At 44.8% G+C, this 27929-nt stretch overlaps 1 protein-coding gene across 2 annotated transcripts in view; it reads right to left on the minus strand.

Annotated features, from left to right (window-relative positions):
• Nucleotides 1-27590, minus strand: part of LOC148522979 (monocarboxylate transporter 2-like) — a 73894-nt gene extending 46304 nt beyond the window's left edge. The window contains exons 1-2 of one of the 2 annotated variants that reach the window (XM_088473447.1): nucleotides 27542-27590; nucleotides 16269-16502 (exon numbers count right to left, since the gene is read on the minus strand). In XM_088473447.1, coding sequence (XP_088329573.1) covers nucleotides 16269-16473 — 205 coding nt within the window. In that variant the 5' untranslated portion in view covers nucleotides 16474-16502; nucleotides 27542-27590. Of the gene's footprint in view, nucleotides 1-16268; nucleotides 16503-26801; nucleotides 26884-27541 lie in introns of those variants that run through there. The other variant, XM_088473446.1, reaches the window with a different exon arrangement.
• Nucleotides 27591-27929: the final 339 nt, after the last annotated feature.

The raw sequence follows: 27929 nt of genomic DNA on the forward strand, positions 1-27929 counted from the left end.
TTTTAGAAGGTATAGACAGGATTGCATAGAGGTTTTATATAGGTATCCATACCCTTAGGGGGCATGGCACCTTCTTCTTACTTCTTGATTATTACTTATTGAAATTTCCCTTTTTATTTTTCACAAATGTTACATTTATGTTTGACAATGCATAAGTCTTGTTTATAGTTGTCATTGGTATTCTTTTTACTCTTAGTACTATTATTGTAATGTCTTTTTTCTGTATTATTTAATATCACATTGTGTACTGTGATTTAGTTATGCCTAAGAATCAATAATATGCTAAAAAAATAAAAAATTCTCCCAGATTCCTGAGATAGTAAAACCAGCTACACTTGGTAAGTGGGCGGAGTCTCACTACAAATTCCAACTTTATGACCCTGCCCTGCTGCAAATCGCTGAGAGGCCCCGCCCCCTTCCCTGAGCTACTCTCCTAGGAGAAGGCCCTGTAATTTCCTTCCAATACATTTTAAAGATGAAACATTCAGTAAGTGATAAGCAATCAGCATGCCAGAGAAATGCAAGTACAAATGCCTCCCTTATTGCCTTTTTATTTTGTTGCTCAGTAAAATATACAGGCTTACCGCAAAGTAATGGGTCAACTTGCTTTTTAATATCAAGTTTATCTTCATTGTTGTAAAAGGTCAAATATGATGTTCATCACCTTCCCACATTTAGTCTCTCTAGTTGGCCTTTGATGCTCCATCAAATTCTATGAAATAGTTTATTTGACAGTCCAAAGGTCAGATAATTCATTAAGTGATCTATTGACAGCCAGAGTGGTTTACTGATCATATTAATTCTCTGGGCGTATTGACCTGCTACTTTTCCTATACAGTGTTTGTTTGTCCCTCATGGTGCTGTGTCATTTTTACTGACTCAAGATCCATTAACGCTAAAATGTAATTGTACTTATCTTGTTTAGTGAGCTGCATAATTACCAGCGTCGCTTACAATCAGCCGTCATGAGCAGTCACGCTGTGATAGATTTTTTTTTTTGTAGCTAATAACCAGGACACGCTATTTACACAAATCATGCCCTTTAACATCACTGAACCCGTCATTTTTTCCATTTTTTTTTCCATTTGGTCACCCAGACTTTTCCAGACAATTATTCACAAGGGAAACACGTCACGTATCGTTGGCTGAGCTCATTGAGGATTTCACACTTTTTAATTTTTGCTGTGATGGAATGAACCTCTTATTATTGCTGATTTATGCTACGCAGACTGTTTAATCTGTTACACGATCAAGGAGGCAGCACAGGTGATGGAAAAATAATGGGAATACAAAGTGATGAGTAATGCTGGGCATACACTATACAATTATCTGTCGGATATCTGTCCAATCTGACTGGTTGGAATGAAAACCTGGTACTGTATGGGAGCAAATGACAGTCAATCAATATTTTTTAAACACTGGAAAACAGACAAAAAACAATTGTTCAAATTGGTTACATTTTGTGCGTTTTAACCAATTTGTCTGAACGACAAATTTTTGTCTTTTCCAGTGTTTGTGAGCAAATGGACGATTGTCATTTGCTCCCATACATTACCAGGTTTTCATTCCAACCAGCCAGATTGGACAGATAATTGTATAGTGTATGCCCAGCATTACTCTGCAGGACACAGGATGAAAAGTAAGCATGCGCCCAGTATAGTCGTTGTGGCCTACTTCGAACACAGTGGTAAGCAGAGTGTATAGTGACAACTGATGTGGAACTATAAAGTCCCAGCAGACCCTGACAACCCAGTCTAAACAAGCATGGCCATAAATCCTTTAGGTTTGTATAAGTGTTCGCCAAACAGCAGACAATATGCTCATCAATTGTACAGCACACTCACCAAATGACTGGACCTGCCATATTTAGCCATTCATGTACTGTAGATGGCCAGATAGAAAACAGATTTGGTATTAAGTGGTTGTGGTGTTGGAAGCTTTAAACCAGTGGTGTCAAACTCGGGCCCTGCAGCTGCAGTGGAACTACACATCCCAGCATGCAGTGCCACGGTTTTGCTATTAGGGCATGCTAAAACTGTGGCAGGGCATGCTGGGATATGTAGTCCCACAAAAGCTGAAGGGCCCGAGTTTGACACCACTACCTTAGACAATATCAAGCCTATTGTCCAGGTTATGCCATAGCCTTGTGCATAATGTATGTCCCTAGGTAACCTCAAGTGCACAGTTTGCACACACACACACACACACACACACACACACACTCTTTCTAAAAATATATATATTTATATTTATATAGTACACACACACACACACACACGTATGTTTAGGGGCCCATTTATTATTACCTATTTGCGGCATATTCCCCGAAAACACCCATTTTCGGGGATAGTCGAAAATCTTAAGTACCCCTAAGATGTATTATGGAGGGATTTCTTCATATTCGATAGCAGCCGCAACACCCATAGGTTTCTATGGGGGATGCAATGCTGTCATATTTACCAAGCTCCAGATTGTGAAGCATTCCGGAGTTTGGCTAACGCCACTAAAGATGGCGTTGTGCGGCTCTAGCCTATGGGCTACACATTGCAAAACTAACCGGGGGAGGGGTCCGGAGGATGCCTCCCTGGCAATAGCCGCCGTGCATGCGTGGTCTGTAGACCACTATTGCGCAGGAGTCCCGGCACAGGAGTGAAGAGACAACTCCAAGCACATCGCCAGGACGGGCTCCCTTCGAGGCTAAATCACTGATGGGCAACAGCACATGCCGCCTTCACCTGTGCCCTCCCTCCCCCTGCTCCCTTCTGGCTATTTGTCAGGGGTTTGCTGGAGCTTGTAATTCTTGTGTAAAATGCCTGCTGGTGTGTTATTATAGATATAGATCTCTTTCGTTGATTAAGTGTATTTTTATATTATTGAGATTAAGGGTGATGTGCGACCTTTTTGAAAGCAAGAGGAGCACCCATGCAGTCCTTGAAGTATATCAGGTTGTTTTGGTCTACATACTAGTTTAGCCCCCAAAATGGCTGTTCCTACGATGTGTAGGAGACATGCGCACTTTACTACTGAACTAAGGGCCCAAATCAGAGATGGACGCAGTTTAGATATTCCCGCAGTTGAGCAATTCTTTGCTACTGCGCTTTCGCGAAAAGCCCAGGAGAAGAAAAGGTCAGATGGGGACTGGGAGTGCCACTGTACATAACTCACACATCACCTTGGGCAGTCCTATAAAGAGCACCAATAAAAGCTGTAATCCAGTATAACAGGCCCAAAGCAGTATATTATGCTACATGCACTGTAACACGTATACCCACTGTAACCTAGTGACTTTGAGCGGGATGCATCAAGCTGGCTGCAGGGGGGGGAAGGGGGGGATTCGGGCTGCAGGGGGGGAAGGAGAGATTCAGGCTGCATGGAGATGGGACGTTTTAGACAGTAGGTGGGATGGGCTTCAGGCTGCCTTTGGAGGGGTTGTATTTTAGAGCTGCTTCGGGGGAGGGTTTTATCTATGCAGTAAGAGGTTGTTTTTTTTTTCTATTATACCCCAAGAATATGGAGAGGAGGTGGGGCGGCCAGTGCACTGAGGACAGAGCCTCATCCAGGGATTCCGGGACACCACCCGTCCGGGAAAAAGACAGCCTCCGGACTACAAACAGCACTGCTGATTTCCGGACTTTGCGGAGGAATCCCTGATGGGTGCTAAGCCTAGGCGGCCGCTCTGCTGAAACCGCCCTCGACGGAAATGAAAGTGCTTAGCTGTATTGCAATATTTATCAGCATACAGCAAGTGTGTGGGGCTGGCACTGTGTGCGCATTTCTATGTGCCCCACCCCAACCCCAACAGAAATAGAATTTTTAATCTTTTCCAGTACCCCAAACAGGACATGTTAAGGAATGACTTAGTCCAACATCAACATTTTGAAGTCATCCTATACTTCTCCCCAACCTGGCTCCATCACTAAAGTTACGTCCATCTATTTAGAGGTCTTCCATTACAAAACATTTTCCAATAATTCAAAACTACTTAAAACACGTTCTGAATACCTAAAAAGAGCCGGCAATCCAAAGCTCGTCAAGAGAGATAATGTGACCGGTCACATTTCCTGCCAAATGGTTGTAAAGTTTGAAAGGACCTCACAATCCATGCCCAACAAACATTAACCTACATCTGTACTACAATTTATATGTAATATTACAGATATGCTGTAGATTCTAATATTCCATTATGTGACTTTCCATGGTTATTTTCCCATTTATAGGAAAAATGCAGGTGTACCTGCGCTATCTCCTTAGTTGTAATGGGAAACGGGGAGGGGGGAAAGAAAAAAAGGGGGGGGGTTAGAAAGTGGCAAAGTAGATGGAAAACAATATTAGGTTTGGTGTAACTCTTTGGCTGCCACAGACCTTAGTGATCCCTTCCTGAATCACTAGGATATAAACATAATTAACAAATGGGGTCTTGAAGGGCGCACAGATGGTGTTTATGGCAAATGAGGTGTTTGTTTCTTAAGATATATAGGAAATGGCAAACTATTAAATTTGAACTTATTTAATATGTAAATATTGTATATATATATATATATATATATATATATATATATAAAAATGATAGCATGAATGAACAAATAATCTTTAGACGTACATGGGTATAGAATAAAATTGGCAGCAATTTAACAGATGTGAATGTATCACAATAAAGAAAAAGAAAACATTGTTGAAACACTGATAAATTGGTTTGCAAAAATGAAATAAAGTGAAATAAGATAAAATAAAATTCAATAGGTGCACACAGGTTAATGTAAAATCCTTAAAGTAAGGAAAGTTCCTTTAGAATGAACTCTGTATACCAGGAAAAAAGCATGTGAGTAAATCCGTAAAAAAATTGTCCTGGGGTGCGCGCACCTCCTACCTTACTCAATGCTGCTATACCAGTTGGTGAGGGTGGTTAATTCTGATTGTGGTACCGTTGCTGCAGTAAACTATATATATACAATCAGAATTAACCACCCTCACCAACTGGTATAGCAGCATTGAGTAAGGTAGGAGGTGCGCGCACCCCAGGACAATTTTTTTACGGATTTACTCACATGCTTTTTTCCTGGTATACAGAGTTCATTCTAAAGGAACTTTCCTTACTTTAAGGATTTTACATTAACCTGTGTGCACCTATTGAATTTTATTTTATTTTATCTTATTTCACTTTATTTCATTTTTGCAAACCAATTTATCAGTGTTTCAACAATGTTTTCTTTTTCTTTATTGTGATACATTCACATCTGTTAAATTGCTGCCAATTTTATTCTATACCCATGTACGTCTAAAGATTATTTGTTCATTCATGCTATCATTTTTATATATATATATACAATATTTACATATTAAATAAGTTCAAATTTAATAGTTTGCCATTTCCTATATATCTTAAGAAACAAACACCTCATTTGCCATAAACACCATCTGTGCGCCCTTCAAGACCCCATTTGTTAATTATGTTTATTTTCCCATTTATATCCACATTTAATGTGGATAGCTCTTGTTACCTTTTATACAGCTGTATACCGTATTGTGCTAAACAATATAGTAGGACAGTGATTAAGCGGAATCGGTATGTAATGCCGGCGGCTGAATAGCCGCCAGATGCAATACCGATGCCGGAAGCCCGAACACACTACATCCCGACTGGGGCTGGTAAGTACTCTAACCCTCCCCTCTCCCTTACTGGTGCTTAACCCTAACCTCCCTCCTTTGGTGCCTAACCATAAGCCCCCCCCTTCCCGCACCCTAAATCTAACCCTCCCGGGGGGGAGGCCTAACTCTAACCCCCCCTACCCCTAACCATCCCCGGGGGGTGCCTAAACCTAACCCCCTTCCGCGCGGCTAACTCCTAACATTCCCCGCTTTCGTTCGGCATGGGGGCAGACAGGATTTCTGGCTAAAGATAGACATTGGGATTTAGACGCCTATCTTTGGTCCCGGGTCCGGCTTTGGTCCCGACGGCCAGCATTCCGGACGCCGGTAAGTTAACTACATCCCCATGGAGTAAATTCAAAGCAGGGCACTATCTGTGTAGAGTTTGCATGTAGCAGAGCTGGCTGAAGACACTATGAGGCAAGATACTGGTTGTGGCCCTTCTGTAAATCAAATACATAAATCGATCATGAAAATAGGTTACAGTACACTAGGCCTTGGACATCCAACTACGCTGTAAAGTGCTGCGTAATAATGGATAATAAACTTGCTATACATAGAAGCTAAAAAAAAACACTGTTTTGAGATCCCTATTTTCTCCCTCAAACATCCTCTCCCCTAATTATTAGTCCTATGACAGGGGTTTGGCAGATGCGTGCTCCCAAACCCCATCCCACAAAAGGTCAGCTATACTGAACTGTACACAATAACTTTATTCACTATTTGGAGTTGCAGAATTTATTTTCTTTTATTATGTGACTGGTCACTAATCCTCGTAAATGGATAATCCTCCTCTATACCCGCAATTGCTTCCAGCTGCGCTAACACACAAATACCAGCTGACGATTAACATTCTGCCAGCTAAACCAGCGACACTGCATCCGCTGGAGCTTTTCCACGGTAGTAACTGTTAGACCTGCTTGAAACTTGGAAATTTTACAACGTCAATTAATTATTAATAATTACATCTTAACTGACATCTGCAAACCTATTGTGGATAGCAAAGCTTAGCCAGGCAAACAACGGAGAGCTTTGATCCATGCTGTGCTGTTTGGCCGTAACTGTTGGAAAAATGCCCAAATGCTTACTACTTGTATTCCTTGTAGGGACCAATGATTATAATTGTCAGGTGTGTGCGAAGACGTGACGGAAGAAACCACATGCGAATACCTCACTGGTGCAGGAAGGCAAACTAGACTGGCTTAAAACTCAGGTTATGCAAAGGGATGGAGATGGGGACTAGTGCACCACAGAATAACGGTTGTTCAATCATATGTACAGTATATGTTGGTGTTTTCATGAATAAACAAGGGCAGAAAACACCACTCCTAATGCTGGGCATACACTATATAATTATCTGTCAGATATTTGTCCAATCTGGCTGGTTGGAATGAAAATTTGGTAATGTATGGGAGCAAACGATAATCTGCCATTTGCCGACAAACACTGGAAAACAGACAAAAACGGTCGTTCTCAGACAAATTGGTTAAATCAAACGAATTTAACCAATTTGAACAAACATTTTTGTCCATTTTCCAGTGTTTTAGATCATATGGTTGACTGTCATTTGCTCCCATACATTACCAGATTTTCATGCCAACCAGCCAGATTGGACAGATAATTATATAGTGTATGCCCAGCATAAGGCATGAGTGCATTTTTCTTTTTAAAAATGTTATCTTGTGTAATAAAAATTATGACTGCATGATATGAATTAATTAAAAAAAAAATAAACACCAGAAGTAATAATCACAGTTAAGAAAAATAAGAAATAGTTGAAGAAAAAGACAACCAAACCCAACAGAAATGTAAAGTCTATGGGGCCTATGTATCAAAAGACTGGAGAGAGATAAAATTGAGAGAAAGCACTAACCAATCAGCTTCTAACTTACATTTTACATGTGGTGTTTGAAAAATGACAGTTAGGAGCTGATTGGTTAATACTTTTTCTCTCACAATTTTAATCTCTCATCAAGCTTTGATACATGGGGGCCTTAGGTGGGTATTTATCAAAGCAGGAAGAGAGATAAAGTACTAACCAATCACCTTCCAATTTACATTTTGCTGGCGGTGTTTAAAAAATGATAGTTATGAGCTGATTGGTATAAAAGCGGTATTTACCAAACAAAGTTCCGGGTCTGACCTGGAGGTTGGTACAAGGTTCCAATCATGATCAGACCCGGAACTTCCCCGGCGCCGACCCAGGATATTCCCGAGTCGGCGCAGTTTACACCTGCAGTGACACGGCTCTTCCGGCGTTGAAGTGGACGCTTGGAGATGTCATCTCCAAGCGCCACTGATGCCCGCCAATTGGCCGGCATGCGACGCAATCCTGGTACTCGTGACCGGGATCGCTCCGTTTATACTGCAGGGTGGCATGGGAACAACCCGTGGCCAACCCTGCAAAATACCAGATTTGGATCCCCGGGTCCCTGGACCCATTTACACCGACAAAAATCCTGGGTTGATGCGCATCAACCCGGGATTTTTAGCTCGGTGTAAAAGCAGTATTATTTGTTACAAATTTTTCTCTCTCCAGGCTTTGATAAATATCCCCCTTGACGCTGAAGTCTGCACAGATTCACTTGAAAAATTCTTTCTATAGTGAAATGCTTAAGTACTAAATTTATCACGTTATTAGCCGAGATATCGCAACTGGTGCTTCCAGTTTTGTTTTTTTTTTATCAGCAGGGCAACCTAAAGCACGAGACCTGCAATTAATCTGTATCTAGCTCCAGAAGTACATTTCATGTTTGTACCATTTGTGTTCCAATACCCTGAAGTTATATAGGCGCTTCCTTAGGTGTTGCTACTGCTGCATTTATTAAGGATTCAACTAACAGATGCTAATTAGCATTCCGAGTTGTTTTGCATGCTAGCCAGGATGATTAGTTTGAGTTAATCACCAGTGCCACCCACCGGTCTTCTCTCCAGCAAATAGTGGGGCAGATTTAGGCCCTGATTCAGAGCCGGACGCTCTGACCAGAGCGCTCGCTCTGAATCAGGGCCCATCTCCATTAAAATGGAGCGTCCTCCTGGACTCTCGTATAGCTGTGGGTCACCACCCACAGCATATACGAGCGTCCAACAAGATGGTCGCGATGGTCTTGACCATCGCGACCATCGGACTTGCGAGTGAAACCCTGTGGTCGGGTTTCTCAACCGCAAGCCCTGGAGTGATTTTGGCTCTATCAGAGCCAAAATCACTCCCACTGACATCACTAGTGATGTCAGTGGGGCCGGCTTCAGACGGTAGGCGTTCCCATGGGAACGCCTCCGTCTGGCAGGCACGCCCCCGGCACGCCCACCAAAGGGGGCGTGCTGTCAGTCACCATCGACAGCACGCCCCCTTTGGTAAGACACTCCTTCGCTCGCCGGATCTCGCGCATGCGCACGACGGAGCTCCCTCCGTCGTGCGCATGCGCAGTGGGGAACATCGACCCACTTGTGAGCGTACTGCCGCTCGCGAATGGGTCTGAATGACCCCCTTAGTTTGCTGCAACCTGTACTTAACAAAAGTAGACTAGTCAAATGATTCTTAGGTCTTATGGCCTCATACTGTATATATGTACACATAGTTCTAGCACTTTATAAAAGCCTACATTGTAACATTTTATGTAACCTGAAGATAATAAATATCAATGTTTTGGCTTATATAGTAAGTTATGTGATGTAACCTGACAGGTTAGTAAATTTTCTGAAGTTCTGCAAATAATCATTTTAAAAGACCCTGTGTTTGTACCATACACACAGATTCTTCAACCAGGTCATAACATCAATACACAAGCCACACCGATAAACATCAACAGACATCGCAATACATAAGGTGAAATGACATAGAGGAGCTTTCTAATTCAGGACTGGGCATACTTTTTGAAGAGCATAAATAAAGGTTCTCAACAACAACAACAACAACAACAACAACAACAAGTAGAGCTGGGTACACACCTGCAGATAAATTCGGCTGATCCGATAAACACTCTGATCCGACAAAGCGATTATCAGATCGGTGTGCACCTGTAACTACTGAGCAACTTCTAGCTCACTGTGGGCCTGATTCAGAGCCGCTCGTAAGCGGCCGCTCGCTCGCTCCGAGCGATGTTCGCACATCTGCGCATGCATATGGGTCGTAATGTGTATGCGTCAACCAGTCAGTGCGATCGGAAATCGTGTGCTCGTAAAATAGCGAGGGGCTTGTAATTTGAGTGACAGGATGAGGAGTTTGTGGGTGGTAACAGGGGAAGGTGCTTGAAAACGGGGAGTGGAGATCCGAACGCAGGAGTGCCAAATGGTCAAAACGGGCGTTTTAAGGGTGTGCATAATAAACAAAGCAGCGTCATCGACCACGTCACTTGGTTGTCTTTTAGCTTGAACTACTCGCATGATTGCGGTAGGAAAATGCTACCACAAGAATAGCGAGCAGTTCATACGCCTTTCGATGTACTCGATTAATCTAATAAATAGCTGACGTATGATGTGAGCGGCCAAGGGGCGTCTTTACAAAATAGCGAGCGCATGTTTCGGACGCTCGCTCAGACATAGAGGCGTCAACAGAACGCAAAGAGCGAGCGCTCAATTTAAATAGCCAGCCCCTTTTTCTGAACGAGCGAGCGCAAATAGCGTCTGGCTCTGAATGAGATCCAGTGTGCTGTCTTCAGATGCCTTCAACGCGTGTGGGAGGTCGGGAACGAGATACTGTGTGCAGCACATCAGATCCCGTACATCCAAATCTGACCGTTTTAGGGGCGTTTCAAGCAGTTTAATTGGCTAACACTCCTGCATACACGCTACACAATTATTTGCGCGATAATCCAATTATCGGTTGTTCGGTGCAATAATTGTACATGTGTACCCGGCTTACAGCTAGCTACACACGGTCATATTTTTTTGACAGGGACAAGATTAGGGCGATTTTTCAGCAAATTGCCTGCCCCAATTTCTGTGCTACACATTATGCAATTTTTCCATAGAAGCTACTGATTTTTCACCACACCATGGCCCTCATTCAGAGGCGGTCGCAAGAAGCGAACGCTCTTTCTGAATGAGGGCGGCTGCTTCTTTTTTTTAGTGCGGCCTCCTGGTCGCTAGCTAAGGTGTGGGTTACCACCCACAGCTTAGCGACCGACCAGGATGATGGTCGCGATGGTCAAGACCATCGCGACCATCAGGGCTTGCGATGAGACCCTAAGGTTGGGTCATGGCAACTGCAAGCCCCAGCGAGCTTCCTGCTCTGATCGAGCAGGAAACTCCCCACTGACATCACCGCTGTCAGTGCGGCCGCCCACAAAACGGCAAGCGTTCCGTCAGGAACGCCTCAGTGTGTGAAACCACTCCTCCGCCCCCCTACAAAAGGGGCCGAGCCGTTGATCAACATCGACAGCCAGCCCTTTTGTAGTGAGCTCCGGATCAAGAGAGTTTCTCTCTCGCTCCGGGGCTTGCGCACGCGCAGTGCGGCTGTTGAGCATGCGCAGGGTCTAACCATCGAGCCGGTTGCGAGCGCTCAACACTTGCGACCGACTCTGAATGAGGTCCCATGTCCACCCACATGGAGGATGACAGTTACAGGAAAACAGAAAATATGGGCAGATTATTGAAATTACACACATTGTTCGATATCGGGAAATTGAGGCCGAGATTTTATTCTGCACTATCTGTATTTTCTTCTTTCTGCAGCACGGCCAATCACACGATATTGCATGTGGCTGCGGGATGGCGCAAATCGGGCATACACACTGCACGATATGCCCGATTTATCGTTCCGATTTGGCCAAATCGTGCAGATATTGTCCTGTGTGTGTATGCACCCTTAAGCTAACAGAACTTCAATCTGAAAGAATGCATTTAGAATCTATTATTCAGTACAATCTTGAAATTAATTATTTTATTGTATTAGCAAGCTCAGTATTTAACACTATGAAGTCCAGATAACAGGGGTTAATGAGAAGGGGGCTTATGCTGAGTTGGAGGGAATGTGCATCTAAATAGCAAGTGCAAAATGCTCCCTGAAAAAATTATATATCCATTTTGCTTAGCTTGCCCTGCTGGCTGTATATGCAAGATGTGTGCATCTATACAAGCAAAGCATATGTGCCTGGGCTACACCAGGAGAGAACAGTAGTACATGTGCCTGGACTATACCAGGAGAGAACAGTAGTACATGTGCCTGGGCTACACCAGGAGAGAACAGTAATACATGTGCCTGGGTTACACCAAGAGAGAACAGTAGTACATGTGCCTGGGCTATACCAGGAGAGAACAGTAGTACATGTACCTGGAATACACCAGTAGAGAACAGTGGTATATGTGCCTGGGTTACACCAGTAGTACATGTGCCTGGGTTACACCAGGAGAGAACAGTAGTACATTTGCCTGGGTTACACCAGGAGAGAACAGTAGTACATGTGCCTGGGTTACACCGGGAGAGAACAGTAGTACATGTGCCTGGGTTACACCGGGAGAGAATAGTACATGTGCCTGGGTTACACCGGGAGAGAACAATAGTATATGTGCCTGGGTTACACCAGGAGTGAACAGAAGTATATGTGCCTGGGTTACACCAGGAGAGGACAGTAGTATATGTGCCTGGGTTACACCAGGAGAGAACAGTAATACATGTGCCTGGGTTACACCAAGAGAGAACAGTAGTACATGTGCCTGGGCTATACCAGGAGAGAACAGTAGTACATGTACCTGGGCTACACCAGTAGAGAACAGTGGTATATGTGCCTGGGTTACACCAGTAGTACATGTGCCTGGGTTACACCAGGAGAGAACAGTAGTACATTTGCCTGGGTTACACCGGGAGAGAACAGTAGTACATGTGCCTGGGTTACACCAGGAGAGAATAGTACATGTGCCTGGGTTACACCGGGAGAGAACAATAGTATATGTGCCTGGGTTACACCAGGAGTGAACAGAAGTATATGTGCCTGGGTTACACCAGGAGAGAACAGTAGTATATGTGCCTGGGTTACACCATGAGAGAACAATAGTATATGTGCCTGGGTTACACCAGGAGAGAACAGTAGTATATGTGCCTGGGTTACACCAGGAGAGAACAGTAGTATATGTGCCTGGGTTACACCAGGAGAGAACAGTAGTATATGTGCCTGGGTTACACCAGGAGAGAACAGAAGTATATGTGCCTGGGTTACACCAGGAGAGAACAGTAGTATATGTGCCTGGGTTACACCAGGAGAGAAAACAGTAGTATAAGTGCAAAATGCATCTTACACAGTCTGCGAGAAGACACAAGAATTTCTGGGGCGCAAGTGCAGTTGGAAAAAAATACCCAATTTGCGGGGAAGAAAGGATGCAAATTGCATTGACATCAATAGTAAGAGCCCAAAGTGAAGCAACTTTCATAGACAGAATAAATGCAGGGGCATCGAGATGAAGGCGGGACTGGTACGGAGTACCCTGCGCTAGCCTTGGTGGCAAAAGCCATTCCTCCTCACTGCACCTGTGTCTTTTTATAAGCAGTCATGACCATTCCCCCATTCTGCGGACCTGAATGTATTACTTTCCTACAAAACAAAAATGCAAGTTCTAGCCATAGAGTGATTTTATTGTTAAAGAAAATGCAATATTTAATATTAATTTACTGAAATGAATATATACATGAAATAAGTAGAGTGTTTATTACCTAAATGTCTAGACTATCTGTCTGTAATGGAGGGGGGAGGAATTGCTGTACTTGTAGACAGATCTGCAGTGTCAGGTTAAAACTGAACAATGTTTTCTTTACCCTCTATTTTGGGAATTCAAGTCAGCGCGCTGTTGATAGCTTCCAGAGCTATTTAATTCAGCGCGCTGTTTATTAAATTGAAGAATGACGGTTCTCGCAACTTAACCTGGATGGAACCAGCATTCTCCGACTAAAGTGCCAGCTGCGAGGCTGTTAGCATAGCACTAAGCAGGAAAACAGCATTGCGGCCAGCACTTCAGTTGGATTAGTCGCCCTAACAGTGCGCTAAATTGAATCTCCCCCCCCCCCATGGTTCATATTTGAAATTGTGATTTGTGGTATTTATCAGTCTTTTACAGAGTTTATAATTATACGCAGCTCAGTAGTTACCAACAGTAAAAATGAAACAATAACACAGAGATTCCCAGGCGTTTCTGCTAAAGATGATCCTGGCCAAATCAGTGTCCTTCATCTGTGGCACACACTGAGAATGAGGGCAGGAAAACTGACCCTGAGTGTTGATAGAATATCGGTGTGTTCGGATTTGGATAGTGGGTACAATGTTGCAAGTCCCTAATACAGACTATTATGGTAGAGACAGAAAGAAGAAAAAGGCAAAATAAGAAAAATGGAGTGTGAATGTTTCAGTTTCATTATATACATTTCACATGTGAAATATAGATAAAATTGTATCTATTATACAATCCTGTATGGTGTGTGCTGGACACTGGGCCTGATTCAGAGCCGGACTCTCTAACAAAGCGCTCGCTCTGAATCAGGGCCGGTCTTTTTTTTTTTTTTTTTATGGAGCTGCCTCCTGGCCACTCGCATTGCTGTGGGTTGCCACCCACAGCTAATGCGAGCGGCCAGGATGTTGGTCGCCATAATCAAGACCATCGCGACCATCGGGCTTGCGACGAGACCCTTGTGGTAGGGTCTCGTGGTCGCAAGCCCCAGAGAGCTTTCGGCCGAAAGCACTCCCACTGACAACACTTGTGACGTCAGTGGGGCCGCCCCCAAACGGTAGGTGTTCCCATGGGAACGCCTCCGTCTGGGCAGCCACTCCCCGGCCCGCCCACCAAAGGGGGCGTGCTGTCACTCAACATTCAAGGGGAGAGCAGTGGATCCAGCACCCCCCCCGGGGCCCATCCAACAAGCCCTTGTAATCAGTACCCGTAACTCCCCTCTCTGCGGACCTGATGGATGAACAGAAGATAGCGGAGGTTAAGTGTCCCTGGAAGACCTACTTACCAGGCTCCAGACTCACCAAGCGAGGGACTGTGGAAGCAGACAGACGGGAAGATTGGGGAAAACTATAGAATTGTACAAGAAAGGAAATAAAACAGCCCCAACAACAAGCGACCTGACGAATGATGGGTCAAAATTTATTTTGTTCTAAAGAAAAAGGACGTTCTAAATCCAAAATGTTCTGTATAATTAAAGTGTAAGATCACAAGCATAGAATGTATGTAGAGGCATACTGAGGTTTCACCAATATTCAGCCTCACTACTAGGAGATCGTGAGGTCACTGGTTCCTCATGACTTCATAATAGGGAAGCTAATCCGGTATTAGCTCACAGGATTTAGCGTAAAACACACCGGGATTTGAATCCCGGGATTGGTGCCTTCAATCCCGGGATTTTCAGGATTAAGCTGCAGCTGGCTGCACATCTTTCTTCAGCCCGGGCGGCGATGAGCACTAGTTCCATCGGCTCAGATGCTGCCCCCTGGCCTCCTACGGCTGTGCGGTTGCGTATGGAGTCATAGGGGTCACACTGCGCAGCCCGCCCCTTATACAGTCATGTCCCCGCCCACACTGTGGTGTCTGCTGTAGGCGGCCGGCTACTGCCAAACGGAGTCTGAGTGCTAACACTCTCACTCACGCTGTCTGAGCGGTGGCTGCGGCCTCACGAGGAGAACTGGAGTTGAGTGACTGGCTGCTGTGACAGGACTACGGTGGGAGTCGGGAGGGACGTGAGTTGCTGCTTTCCAGTGCCCTGGGCTGGGTCTGCACTCTGCAAATCTTGCTGTTCTTCAATCGGAACTGGAGGAGGGCGAGTGTACGTGTGACAGAAAGGGTCACACAGCCTGGTGTTTCTTAGTGTGGACCGGTGGAGGCTGGGCTGGCTTGTGGGGCTCATGACATTTATCAGATAAGGGTCCATACTCCATTCTTGTTGATTAGTTCAATAACTTATTTAAGTTTGCCGTTAAGGCTTTAATACTTGCTGCTGACCGCTGTCAGATTAGATATATTATCCATAGTCAGACTCAGATCAGGGTCCATTCTGTTTTTGTCTTTAAACAAAGGCTTTATTACATGACGGCTGTCAGATATTCATAGTCAGATCAGGAACCATCATTATTCTGTTGATACTTGAATAACTTACTTAAGTTTGCCCTTAAAGGCTTTAATACTTGTATTTTGAAAATGTTAATAAAATAAAGTAAATTTTCACACTTTTGTCACTATTTTTTATCTTAGAAAAAGTATAATAATATTTTCATTGATCAACACAATCCCAGGAAACCCGGGATTGAAAAAATGAGGCAAAATTGGCTTCCCCACTCGATAGGCAGCAATTTCATGCATTAAAAACATCATCAGTATCATAGACTCTTGGGGGTATAGTAACTAAGTGCAGGGTTTTAGATGCCCATAGCAACCAATCGAATTCTAGCTATTATCTTCTAGAAGGTGCTAGATAAATGATAAGTAGAATCTGATTGGTTGCTATGGGCAAGAAGTCAACTTCTATAAACCCGCACTCTAGCGAATCTATCCCCAACTGTAAACGCTTGTCGGAGACCTGCAGATATTTATGTGATCCATCTCAGAGACCCAGTAGCAGCACAGTCCCTGTTATGGGCATAGGATACTGTACAGAACACAGACTTTTTTTTTTTCTGGTTTGTGTTTGAAGACAGACTTACCTCCAGCATACATGACAGCCAGCAGTAATGAGGATATCCAGGCTATCTCACTGTACGAAGCTCCAAAATATTCCTGGATTTCTTTGTAGAAAACAGTCACCGCCTTAGAAAATGCATAGGAGAATCCCATGGATATAAAAGCTCCCAAAACGACCATCCATCCCCAGCCTCCATCTGGGGGAGTGTACCCCAAGTCTGGAGCCATTATAAAAGCAAGACACTATTTTCATAGACCTAAAAGACATGAGCATCATATTGTAAATATATGGGAAGCATAGCATCAATAAACTGTTTAAACAATATTTAGGTTGCAAGTGGGTTTTATTTTTATTTATTTATTTTTTAAACACCAGTGATCCCACAGTACAATGAAACAAAGTGCCTGCCCATTATACCGCAATAGTATGAAAATAAACACACATTTTTAAATAAACTTTATTTGAATAAAACACTCCCCAAACCTACATTCAACACTTTCTCATTAAATATATACATTTGTTGGTACTTGTGTACTTTACGGACTCAGGGCCTGATTCAGAGCTGAACGCTCTGACCAGAGCGCTCGCTCTGAATCAGGGCCCTCCTCCCTGAAAATGGAGCGGCCTCTTGGACGCTACCATAGCTGTGGGTTACCACCCACAGCTTATGCGAGCGTCCATGATGATGGTCGCGATGGTCTTGACCATCGCGACCATCGGGCTTGCGACGAGTCCCTGCAGTAGGGTCTCGCTGCCGCAAGCCCTGGAGTGATTTTGGCTCTATCAGAGCCAAAATCACTCCCACTGACATCACTAGTGATCTCAGTGGGGCCAGCTTCAGACAGTAGGCGTTCCCATGGAAACGCCTCCGTCTGGCAGGCACGCCCACCAAAGGGGACGTGCTGTCGATCAACATCGACAGCACGCCCACTTTGGTGCGAGACCCGGAGTGATGGAGAGCACGTCGCTCGCCGGGTCTCGCGCATGCGCACGACGGAGCTCCCTCCGTCGTGCGCATGCGCAGTGGGGGAACATCGACCCGCTTGCGAGCGTACTGCCGCTCACGAGCGGGTCTGAATGACCCCCTCATTGCAGAGAGAACCCAATGAATGTTTTAAATGGTACTTGTGTACTGACACTGTTCTGTGTAAACATCGGTACTTTTGTCGCACATCGGCGAGGTACACAGCATCTACAACAAGTCAGATTAGTTGCAAACACTGCAAGTCTCCTCGCACGCAGAGAGCTCCCATGCTGCGTATGCCATCGTAGTGGCTACTTTATGCACGCCCATGAAACGTCGTTCAAACTGCGTTTTTATGACCACTCTGTCACCACCCCCAAACGCTGACAGCCCGTCACTCACTTTGCGATGGATTCTTCTGTGCGTCCGTAATCGCACTGCAATTGCCGCGCATGCACAGTGAAGTTTACACGCATACGTGAGGGTAAACATTCGCTCGATCCGCCTGCGTCATCGCATTTGCGCAGGCTGCGGAATCAGGCCCTCTGTTCCACAAAAGCTGGCAGCAGCTCTTCAAAAATAAAGACAAAAACAGCCGGGGAATCAGTGCTGGACGCCCAACTTTGAGTTTTGCTTCCAATGGCACTTTATGTGGGAAGTCCAGCAAACAGACAATTGTATAGAACATCAGGATGAGAAAGAAGAGACACGGTATTCACGTGTACAGTTCCCCTAATTGATCAGCGTCCAACACATAGGCCCATACTCAATTTCCGATGAGCATTCAAGGGGGTAAGTTTACTAAAGTGAGAGTTTTTAGAAGTGGAGATGTTGACCATAGCACCCAATCAGATTCTAGTTATTATCTTCTAGACTGTGCTAGTGAAATGTTAAGTAGAGTCTGATTGGTTGCTATGGGCAACATCTCCACTTCTAAAAACTCTCGCTTTAGTAAATTTACCTCATGATGTTCATCTGCGCTCATTCCCGGGCAATTACCGAACAACAACATCACAAATTTGACTACGCATCTCTGTAGGGTGCGGAGATAGTAGTGGCATTCCGACCGATTCTCATGGCAAACACTATTAATTGAATTGCCCCATTAAAAGATTCAAACTTTAGAAAAAAAAAAAAAAAGTTGCATTGAGGTAACTAAAATAAAAAAAATAAAAAAAAAAGAGCCAGGAGAGATGCGTGGGGCTGCATTCCACTGCTTATATGAAATCACTTCTCTTATGTAATGTGTCTACAGCTGAGAGAGTATAAACCTTGGATTCTATGCATGGTGAGTGTCAAATGCCTTGCGTACATTCCATTATTATGTGCAACATTGGTGATAGTACTATGAGCACCTAGATTTCAAAGAGTAATTGATCACACTGAATGTAGCAGTCTAGTCCACAGGGATTGCCTGCGCTTTTAAACCATGGGAGTGCAAACGTTAATCATGAGTGAATCCAATAAACCAAGCAATATATGCCCTTAGAAAATCTTAGGGGGTATATTTACTAAAGGGCAATTTTAATTGATTTAAAAAAAAAAAATTAAATAATAATTAAAAAAATAAAAAAAAAGAAAGAAAAAAAATAAATAAATCGATGAAAATCAACAGTGCCGTAGCTACCGCTCCCAGTGCAGGCCACACCCCCTCTGGATGACATCTCTCGGAGGGGTCGTTTACTGCACCGGGAGCAGGTGATTACCGCAATACCCGGTGTGTCCTCAGGATGCTCCAGGCTGCTGTAAGGGCAGCATTGTGACCATCTGGAGAGTCCTAAGGACGCTCCAGGTGGCGCGGCTGCAGAGATTCTGGCAGCAGTCGCACCGCTTGCACACCACTAGTTATGACCCTGAAAATCAATTAACATCAAATGTTGTGTTTCTGGGGCTAACTGTAATATTTACTAATACTTAAAATAAAAAAATTTAAAGTGTCTGTTGTTAGTAAATGGGTACAGTTTAATGCAATTATGTTAATTTGAGCTCATGGCAGCATCACGTTCAAGTGTTGGGTGATCATTGCAACCTGAAAACTAGACAGTAAATAGTGTTCATTCTAGCACCCTGCATCCGTCACAACCTGTGCTGTTCCTCTTTCCTGCCTGGGGTGTCGCTCTCTGCTCTGGTGCTTCTAGCACACTCAGCTGATGCATCAAACTGCTGAGATACAGGCCAGAGTGTGCTAGAAGCACCAGAGAAGAGAGCAACACCCCAAGCAGGAACTGCACGGGTTGTGACAGGTGCAGGGTGCTAGAATGAACACTAGTACATCCCAAAACTCTTTTCTGCTTTGATAAAAACCATACAGGTGGCGCCTACAAGCGTGAAATCATAGAGCTGCAGAAACTATGTTGCACCTTAAAAATTAAACAAAATTATTATCAATTGAGTTTTTATTTTCTAGCCGTTTTTCTTGGTGGTTCCCCAGTGTGTGTTGTGTTTGCATCTGTTGTAGGGAAACTGGATTGTAAGCACCAGTGGCGAGGGGAATTATGGGCCTAAATAAAACTATAGCACAATGGGGCAAAACAAGCTTCACCTATATTAATAAAAGATAATAGCAATAATAACCCTACTCACGGCTCTAAAGGGGGCACATACACTAGTAGACTGTGAAACGACTGCACGAATAAGACATTGTAATGGTTTCACAGTCTGTGCTGTGCCTACACTGAACCATCAGTCGTTCAGTGTAGGCACCCTCCCTCACCCCCGAACATAGCCAATCAGTCCTTATCGGCAGATTAACCGGCATGTTCGGGCGATGATAGATGTCAAAAAGGACTAGCAGGAGCGCGCATCGCTGGCCGTTTTTGACATTAAGCTGCCCGATTTACAAGCGATTGAACGATAACGATGTAGTTATCGTTCAATCGGGTAGTGGATACCCGCCTTAAGATCAGGATGTAGCTCAGTTCTACTTATTGTCCTGTGGAACTGGCTGAGTTATTTCTCAGTTATACTCTGGTTATAGGCAAGGTGCCTGTGATTTTATCACATCGGATTCAGTTAGGGCATAATCCCCACCATCTGGCATTTGGACGGCCCCTTTGATCATGCTGAATTGGTCACACTAAATGTTGAGCCACATTAGAGCTGCCTGTCACATGTTACTAATGAATCCTTTAAATCAAATATAATAAGTCAGGAAGAGAGAGAGAACGCTGGTGGCTTTCTGTCCACAAAGGGTCCATTCAACTCAATTCAAGACAAGTTATGGCAAAAATACCTTAGACAGAGATCAGAACGCCGACAAAGTTTAGCTGTTAGAATGTACGGTCTGATCAGCATGTCACGTAACTGCGTCACTGATGTGATGACCGCTTCATTCTTTTACTGCCTCACTATTGAGGCACTAAGGGCCTGAATCAGATTTGGGATTAGAGTAAGATATAGCAAGTAACTTGGCACCTTGGTAACACCATGCTGCACTGCAGGGGGAGGGGGGGGGCAGATGTAAAATGTGCAGAGAGAATTAGATTTGGGAGGGGTGTGTCCAAACTAAAATCTACATTGCAGTGTAAAAATAAAGCTGTCCAGTATATGTGGGCTACATGCAAATGCAGCCAGTATTTACCCTGCATGCAAAATAATGTATGTATTTGCACCCCTTGCATTGCAGCATGATTGTTCAGGTACAGAGTTACTTGCTCTATCTTACTCTGGGCCTGATTCAGCAAGGAACGCAGTTGCTAATACGCATGCAATTTTTATAATACGCATGATTGACAGGAAGTGCCGTTCGTGCGTGATAATGTGGGGTGGTCGGCCGAACGCAGGCGTGCCAGTACGTTTTTAAGCCGTTGCAGAGGCGTGCATAAATTATCTGCTGCAATGCTGTAGGGAGCCTGAGTACTCACAGTGTGCGATGAGGTTAGAAATTTCTGAGTAAGGTCAGAGCTTGTGCAAGCGTGCGTGAGGCTGCGATGGTACTCCATGTTACTGATGGTTTCACAGTCCTGCTAAACATTAAGGATGTGTGTAAAGTAAAGTGGGCGTCATTACGTAGTGCAGAGGCGGCATAGCGATCGCCATGTGTTAGCATACTATCATAGTTAAACTGCGTGCGTAATCGCTATAGCATTCACATTTGTGTTCCGTAGTGAAATATATATAAAAAAAATATATATATAAATATATACATACACACACACACACACACACGCCTACTTTTAATTGGCCCTCCCCAGGAGAAGCAGGTGGATGGCTATGGGGCGGCGGAGCCTGATATTCAGCATTATTAAGCCCTGCCCCTCAGGGTAAATTGATGCAAATAGCTCATATTTAAATAGAGACGGGTCAAATTAATTGCGTCATTAAGCCCAGCCCCCTACTCAGGGACCCCCTATCTCTGGGAAAATTCTCTCCACTCTGCCCACTTCACTAGGAATGAGGGAGAAGTGCCTACTCTACCGGGGGTGGGATGGGGTTACCCAGAAAATCGTGAGCCTCCTGCGACTTCTGGGAGAGTAGGCATGTATGATATACGTAACACACACACACACACACACACAGTAAAATAAGTATTGAACACATCAACATTTTTCTCAGTAAATATATTTGTAATGGGGCTATTGTAATGAAATATTCACAAAATGTCAGCAACAACCCATGCAATCCACACACGCAAAGAAATCAAACCATAGAGGTCCATAAATTAAGTTATGAGTAATAAATAATGTGAAATGACACAGGGAAAAAGTATTGAACACACAAAGGGGGCGATTCAATCCAACGCGAATTGAATAGCACCAAGAGCGAGCTCCCGGAGCTATTCAATTCAGTGCGCTGTGTGGTCGGACAATGCCGGTTATCGCGCCTTAACAAGGGTGTTAAGGCACGGCAACCGGCATTCTCTGACCAAAGTGCCGGGTGCGCGGTTGTTAGCGCCGCGCCATGCAGAAAAACAGCCGCGCACCCGGCACTTTGGTCGGATTTCTCTTCGCAGCCCCAGCAGGGGGTGCGAAAAGAAATCCTTAGCGCGGCCAAACAGCGCGGTGTATTGAGTTGCTATTCAATAGCATGGAAAGCCAAGACTCCAGCTGAAATCTATCAGTAATTAGAAAGCAATCCTGCCCCTTAACAGTTGGGAGCTGATTGGCTGGAGCACCATTTAGCATACGCAACCAGTTTTAAAACTCATTACATTTGATAAAACTCATTGATAATTTCATTAATAATTGGGTATTGAATTACTACACTATGAGTACCTTCCCGTTCTGTTGTTTAAGGTTTTTTATGTACATTAGATCTATTACTATCATTCAGGAGGGGCTGATTTTTCATCTATATTTCAAAATTCAATATTAGCACACTGAGGTTTTGTGGTTACGTACATATATATGTAACCTCCCTTTAACATCTAAAGGGACTCTAGGTTACTCAGGGCCGGATTATAGGGAGGGCGACAGGGGCGGTCGTCCCGCGGCCCCCACACACTGTCCCCAATCCCCAAGATGAACTGTTTTTTGTTTTGCTTTTTCCTTCATCGGAGCCGCCTGCGATTAAGCCCTGCCCCCCGGATTTGGCTCCGCCCTTTTCTGCTGCAGCCGGCCAATGTGCCTTTCCCTGCATCTGAAACAGTAAGTTATGTACAGTATATGTGTACTGTGTCTATATATCAGTGCCCCCACCCAAGTACTGATAGTCGGTATGAGCCTACTTGGGAGAACCCACTTAAATGTTATAACTAATCTCCATGGTTTAATAGGGAGCTATTCAAACCATATAATGTGACACAGGATAACACAGTGTAAAACTTAGGTAAACCTGTTCTTCTTGGATCCTCACGTCATACTTCCATGTAAGTAACTACACAAATTTAGCAGTGATAACGCATATTTTATGAAATGATAGCATGTACAATTGTTATATATATATATATATATATATATATATATATCTATATATAAAATCACAATTCTAATAATAGTGCTATCCCATAAACTTTTTACAAAGTTAAGCAGCACAGTTACTATGAATACACTACAAATGTCACATACATTAACAGATACTTAAAAGGAGCATATACTTGGCACTTACAATTTATACACAACCAACATATACAGTACTTTTTACTATTGTTAAAACCAACATTGCACCAGGACAGGGGGGAATGGGTATGTAATTCCGGCTGTCGGGATGCCTCCTGTCAAAATACAGACAGCGGCACCCCGATGGTTGGTATCCCGACAGGGGTCCAGTAAGTATACTCACCCTCCACCCCCTAACCTTCCTTTCTTGTAGCCTAACTCTGACCCTCCCGGTTAGTGCCTAAACCTAAGTCTCCCCCCCTTTGTGCCTAAACCTAACCCTCCCTTCTTAGTGCCTAACCCCCCAGTGGTGCCTAACCCTAACCTCCCCCCCAAAAAAACCTAACGCTAACCACGCTATGGTACCTAAATCTGACCCTCCCCCCCACCCCCTGGGGCTAACAGCTAAAATGCCCCAGACTTACCTGCTGTGGGCTGGCGTCTGTCTTTTTGTCTGTCTTCCGGCGTTGGGATTAAGATAGGCGTCGGTATTTCAATGCCCATCTTAAGTCCCGTGTTGGATTTAGCGTCGGGATTCAGACTGGCGGCATGCCGTCCGCTAACTACATCCCAGATAGGAGATATGCCGATCCCTAAGTGATCCAAGTATACAATGTACCTTAAAGTTCTATTAAATTAAACTCACTCCCTAATGCTGGGTACACACTGTCAGATATGTAACATTTTTTATCTGTAATATATTATGTCTAAAGTTGAGCTATTAATAGCAATAACTGCATCCACAGGGTTTCCCCTGCCATAGCTGTATGAGCCTCACTGTTATGTATCCTCCTTGGGCTAGTTCTGGGGTGGCCAGACTTTTGGACTCTGATCTACTTTTAAAGCTAAAAACCTTTTGTGATCTACCGAGCCCGAAAAAGGGGGCGTGGCATGCAAAAGGGACGTGACTTTGCAGCAAAGGACACAGTAGTTCTTCTTATCCACAATGCCCACAGTAGTGCCCCTTATGCAATATCCACTGTAGTAGTGCACCTTAAGCAATACCCCCAGTAGTAGTGCCCCTAATGCAATTCCCCCAGCAGTGCCCCTAATGCAATGCCCCCAGTAGTAGTGCCCCTTAAGCAATACCCCCAGTAGTAGTGCCCCTTAAGCAGTGCCCCCAGCAGTAGTGTCCCTTACACATAAAAGACACACACAAAACACTATATAGCGTTCCCGCTAGGCTGTTTTAGCGGGGCGCTGCGCCCTGCCCTCCTTCTGGAAGGCAAAAAGCGCCCTGCCCTCACAGCCTGTGAGTGCAATCTTCACCCGCGGGTTGCAGTCTTCCGCGGGTGGGGAAATGTGCGGTGACCCGGTCACCGCCGGTGAAAAGACGCTGTCAGCAGCACTTGGGGGCTGCCCGGCGTATCCGTAAGTGTCGGGCAGGGCACTCCCCCAAGAGTGACGAAAAGGTGATGCGTCTTATAGACACGCCCCTTTTTCAATGGCCACGCCCCCCAGTGCCTTGTCTAGCTCCGGCGCTCTGCATGCCGCCGGAGCTCGAGTGAACACTACTATACTTACCTGAATCCCCGCTCCTGCAACGGCCGCCGTCCTACTGCTCCTCCCGCTCGGCACTATGGGAGAGACGTCATGACGACCGACTCCGAAAGAGGTCCTCAGTCCGCTGCCGGCCACCGGGGAGAGAGGAGGGGGCCCCGGACAGGGAATGCACGTGGGCCCCTCCTCTCTTAATACACCCCTGGCTCTTTCCCTGACTGGGATGAAGGGAAAGTCTGCCTCAACACTGACTCCGGACCCAGATGATGCCCATGGCCCCCCTCCTGGCAATGCAAGTCCGCCTCCTTCCTCTGACATTCCTAGAATCCCTGCGTCCTGCGGCTACTTGTAGTACGGAGAACCTCCGACACTCTGGGCCTGATTCAGAGCCGGACGCAATTAGCGCTCGCTCGTCCAGAAAATAGGGGTGGCTATTCAAATGAACCGTTCACTCTTTGCGGTCTGTTCACGCCTCTAGGTCTGAACGAGCGAACAAAACTTGCGGTCGTTTTTTGTGAAACTACGCCCCCTGGCCGCTCGCATCCTACGTCATGTCCGCTATTTATTAGATTAATCGAGTACATCGAACAGGGTATGAACTGCTCGCTATTCTTGTGGTTGGTTTTTGCTACCACAATTTTGCGAGCAGTTCTGGCTATAAAATAACCCAGTGACGTGGTCAATGACGCTGCTGTATTAATTATGCACACCCATAAAACGCCCGTTTTGACCTTTAGGCACGCCTGCGTTCGGATCTCCACTCCCCGTTTTCAAGCACCTTCCCCTGTTACCACCTACATACGCCTCAATCTGTCACTCAAATTATCAGGCATTCGCTATTTAGCGAGCACATGAATTTCGACCGCACTGACTGGTTCGCGCATGCGTATAACGATCCATACGCATGCGCAGTTGGGCAAACATCGCTCGGAGCGAACGAGCAGCCGCTTACGAGCGGCTCTGAATCAGGCCCTCTGCTCCCAGGCGTCAGCTACCAATCATATCCAGCTATGTCACTCCGCCCCGTCTTCAAATTTAGTGTGTGTGTGTGTGTGTGTGTGTCCTATACACTGAGGTACAGTAGCGGCTCCAGGCACGGGCAAGCCGGTCCATCGCCCGGAGTGCTACTGTTTCCGGAGGGCGCAGGAAACGCCCACCCTCCCTCCCGGCGTTATAGCACATATGTAAGCTCAGGGGGAGGGAGCGGAGGAGGGAAGGGGCGGCAACACAGGACAGCGCTGGGCGCAGCGCAGCCTAGCGCCGGCCCTGCTGAGGTACATCCTCCCCAAAGACAGTACCTCATACATGAACTATGCAAATATCTCATTGTACATTTTCACATACAATATGTAAAATACTTCTATACATTATATATGTATATACCACACACACACATACATACACATAAATGATATACAGTATATATCTATTATAAAATTGAGAGAAGAAAAAAAATTAAAAAGTAGCGCCGACAATTGAGATATATATATATATATATATATATATATTTTATTCATATACACACACATATAGATCATATATACCATTATTAGCATGTTTAGATTGTACATACACTTATATTTATGAACTTCTATGTTAAACATATTAAGCCAGAAGAAAAAAGTCATGAAAAATCGGTTTCAGCCAATATTCCAGCTTCTTGTGTGTGTATAGGGTCTATGGTATCAGAGTAACCCATCTCATCTTATTATTTATCAAATTTTTATTTAATTTTTTTACATCTAAATATGACAATGACAATGAATGCAGTACACATCAAACCAATATCACAGGAATCACCCTTGGCAAAACAGCAAAAGCCTGAGAGGGTAAATGCAGCAGACAGGGTCAGCCTAATGGTCAGACAGCAGGTGAAACGCTCACACTGGCAATTGGAGTCTATCCTAAGCTTTCTTTAGAACAATACATACAGTAGCTCTCTCAGTGCAGGATGTGGCTCAGCCTCCTCTCTCCACGTGTCTCCAGGACCGAGACACCAGAACACACTATTGTAACCTTATACAAGTTTAGCTGCGCTGGGATTCCATGCACTTACCCTGTTCTGCTGGTTGACGTGGAGCTGCCAGCATGCAAAGGTGAAGCTTTGTGCATAAGACAGAGCAGAAAATACTTTTAATGCAGACCTTATCTGTAATAGAAGGCAGGATACAGGGAGGAGCCTCGGCTTGTCTGACTCCTCACCCACCTAGGGGCAGGCTGGAAAACTTTTTTGAAAGAGGGCAGGGGGAGCATGATTGGTCCAGTCGTTTTCAGCCGACCTCATACAGACATCAGCAGACCTAGGCTTATACAGCAACTGCATACATTACAAACACCGGGTAATATAGTAATCACTAACGTTACTTTGTGCAGTCTAATAATAATACATAATAATAATACATAATAATAATACATAAGCTGCAGCAGAACAATTTGGAAAGCGAGGACGGATTCAAGAGCCTAGTAATCTCCCTGATTGCACCTTACCCCCATTATGAATGTTATATATAAAAATAAACAGAGATATATACATTTAAATGGGATCATTAGTATCTTGTCCCTGCATTTGGTTATAAGACACAATGGCCGGGATGTATTAAAGGAAAAATGCGGTAAAAACCCTGTTTTCAGGGTTTTTAACACATTTCCATATGTACTAAGCTCCGGCCACACTTTTATCACTGCAGAGGGTAACGGCAGAAAAACCTGGTGTTACCCTATAGAAGCCTATGGGCTTCTTACTGCACCCCGCTCCCGACGCTTCGCCGCCGTCTCCCAGTGCTGGTCCCCACCCACCTGCTCTCCATGGTCGCCGGGCCGCGCTCCTCCTGGGTCCTCCGTCGCCTCCTAATATTCTTCCTGGTGCAGGGAGGAGGAGGAGCCTGGGACTTTCTGCACATGTGACCAGCAGGAAGTTCCCGGGGCTCGGAGGGGGCGGGGTTCCACGGAGATCCCGTCACCCGGCATTGGCTGCTTCGCAAAGGGCAGCTCTTATCGCAAGAGCTGTCCTTTGCGATACTAATCGCATATGTTAATATATATGCGATTAGTTAGCTTGCGGTGACTGACAGAATGGTCAGCGCAACCTTAGTATATCCCGGCCAATGATCCCTATGGCTACATGCATTTTCTGTAATATATCAGTGTGTTTTCATAAAAAAATAGATCTTACTAACTGCTTTGG

This window comes from Taudactylus pleione, unplaced genomic scaffold (genome assembly GCF_031769625.1).
Source record: "Taudactylus pleione unplaced genomic scaffold, aTauple2 ptg000135l, whole genome shotgun sequence".
Lineage (NCBI taxonomy): Eukaryota > Metazoa > Chordata > Amphibia > Anura > Myobatrachidae > Taudactylus > Taudactylus pleione.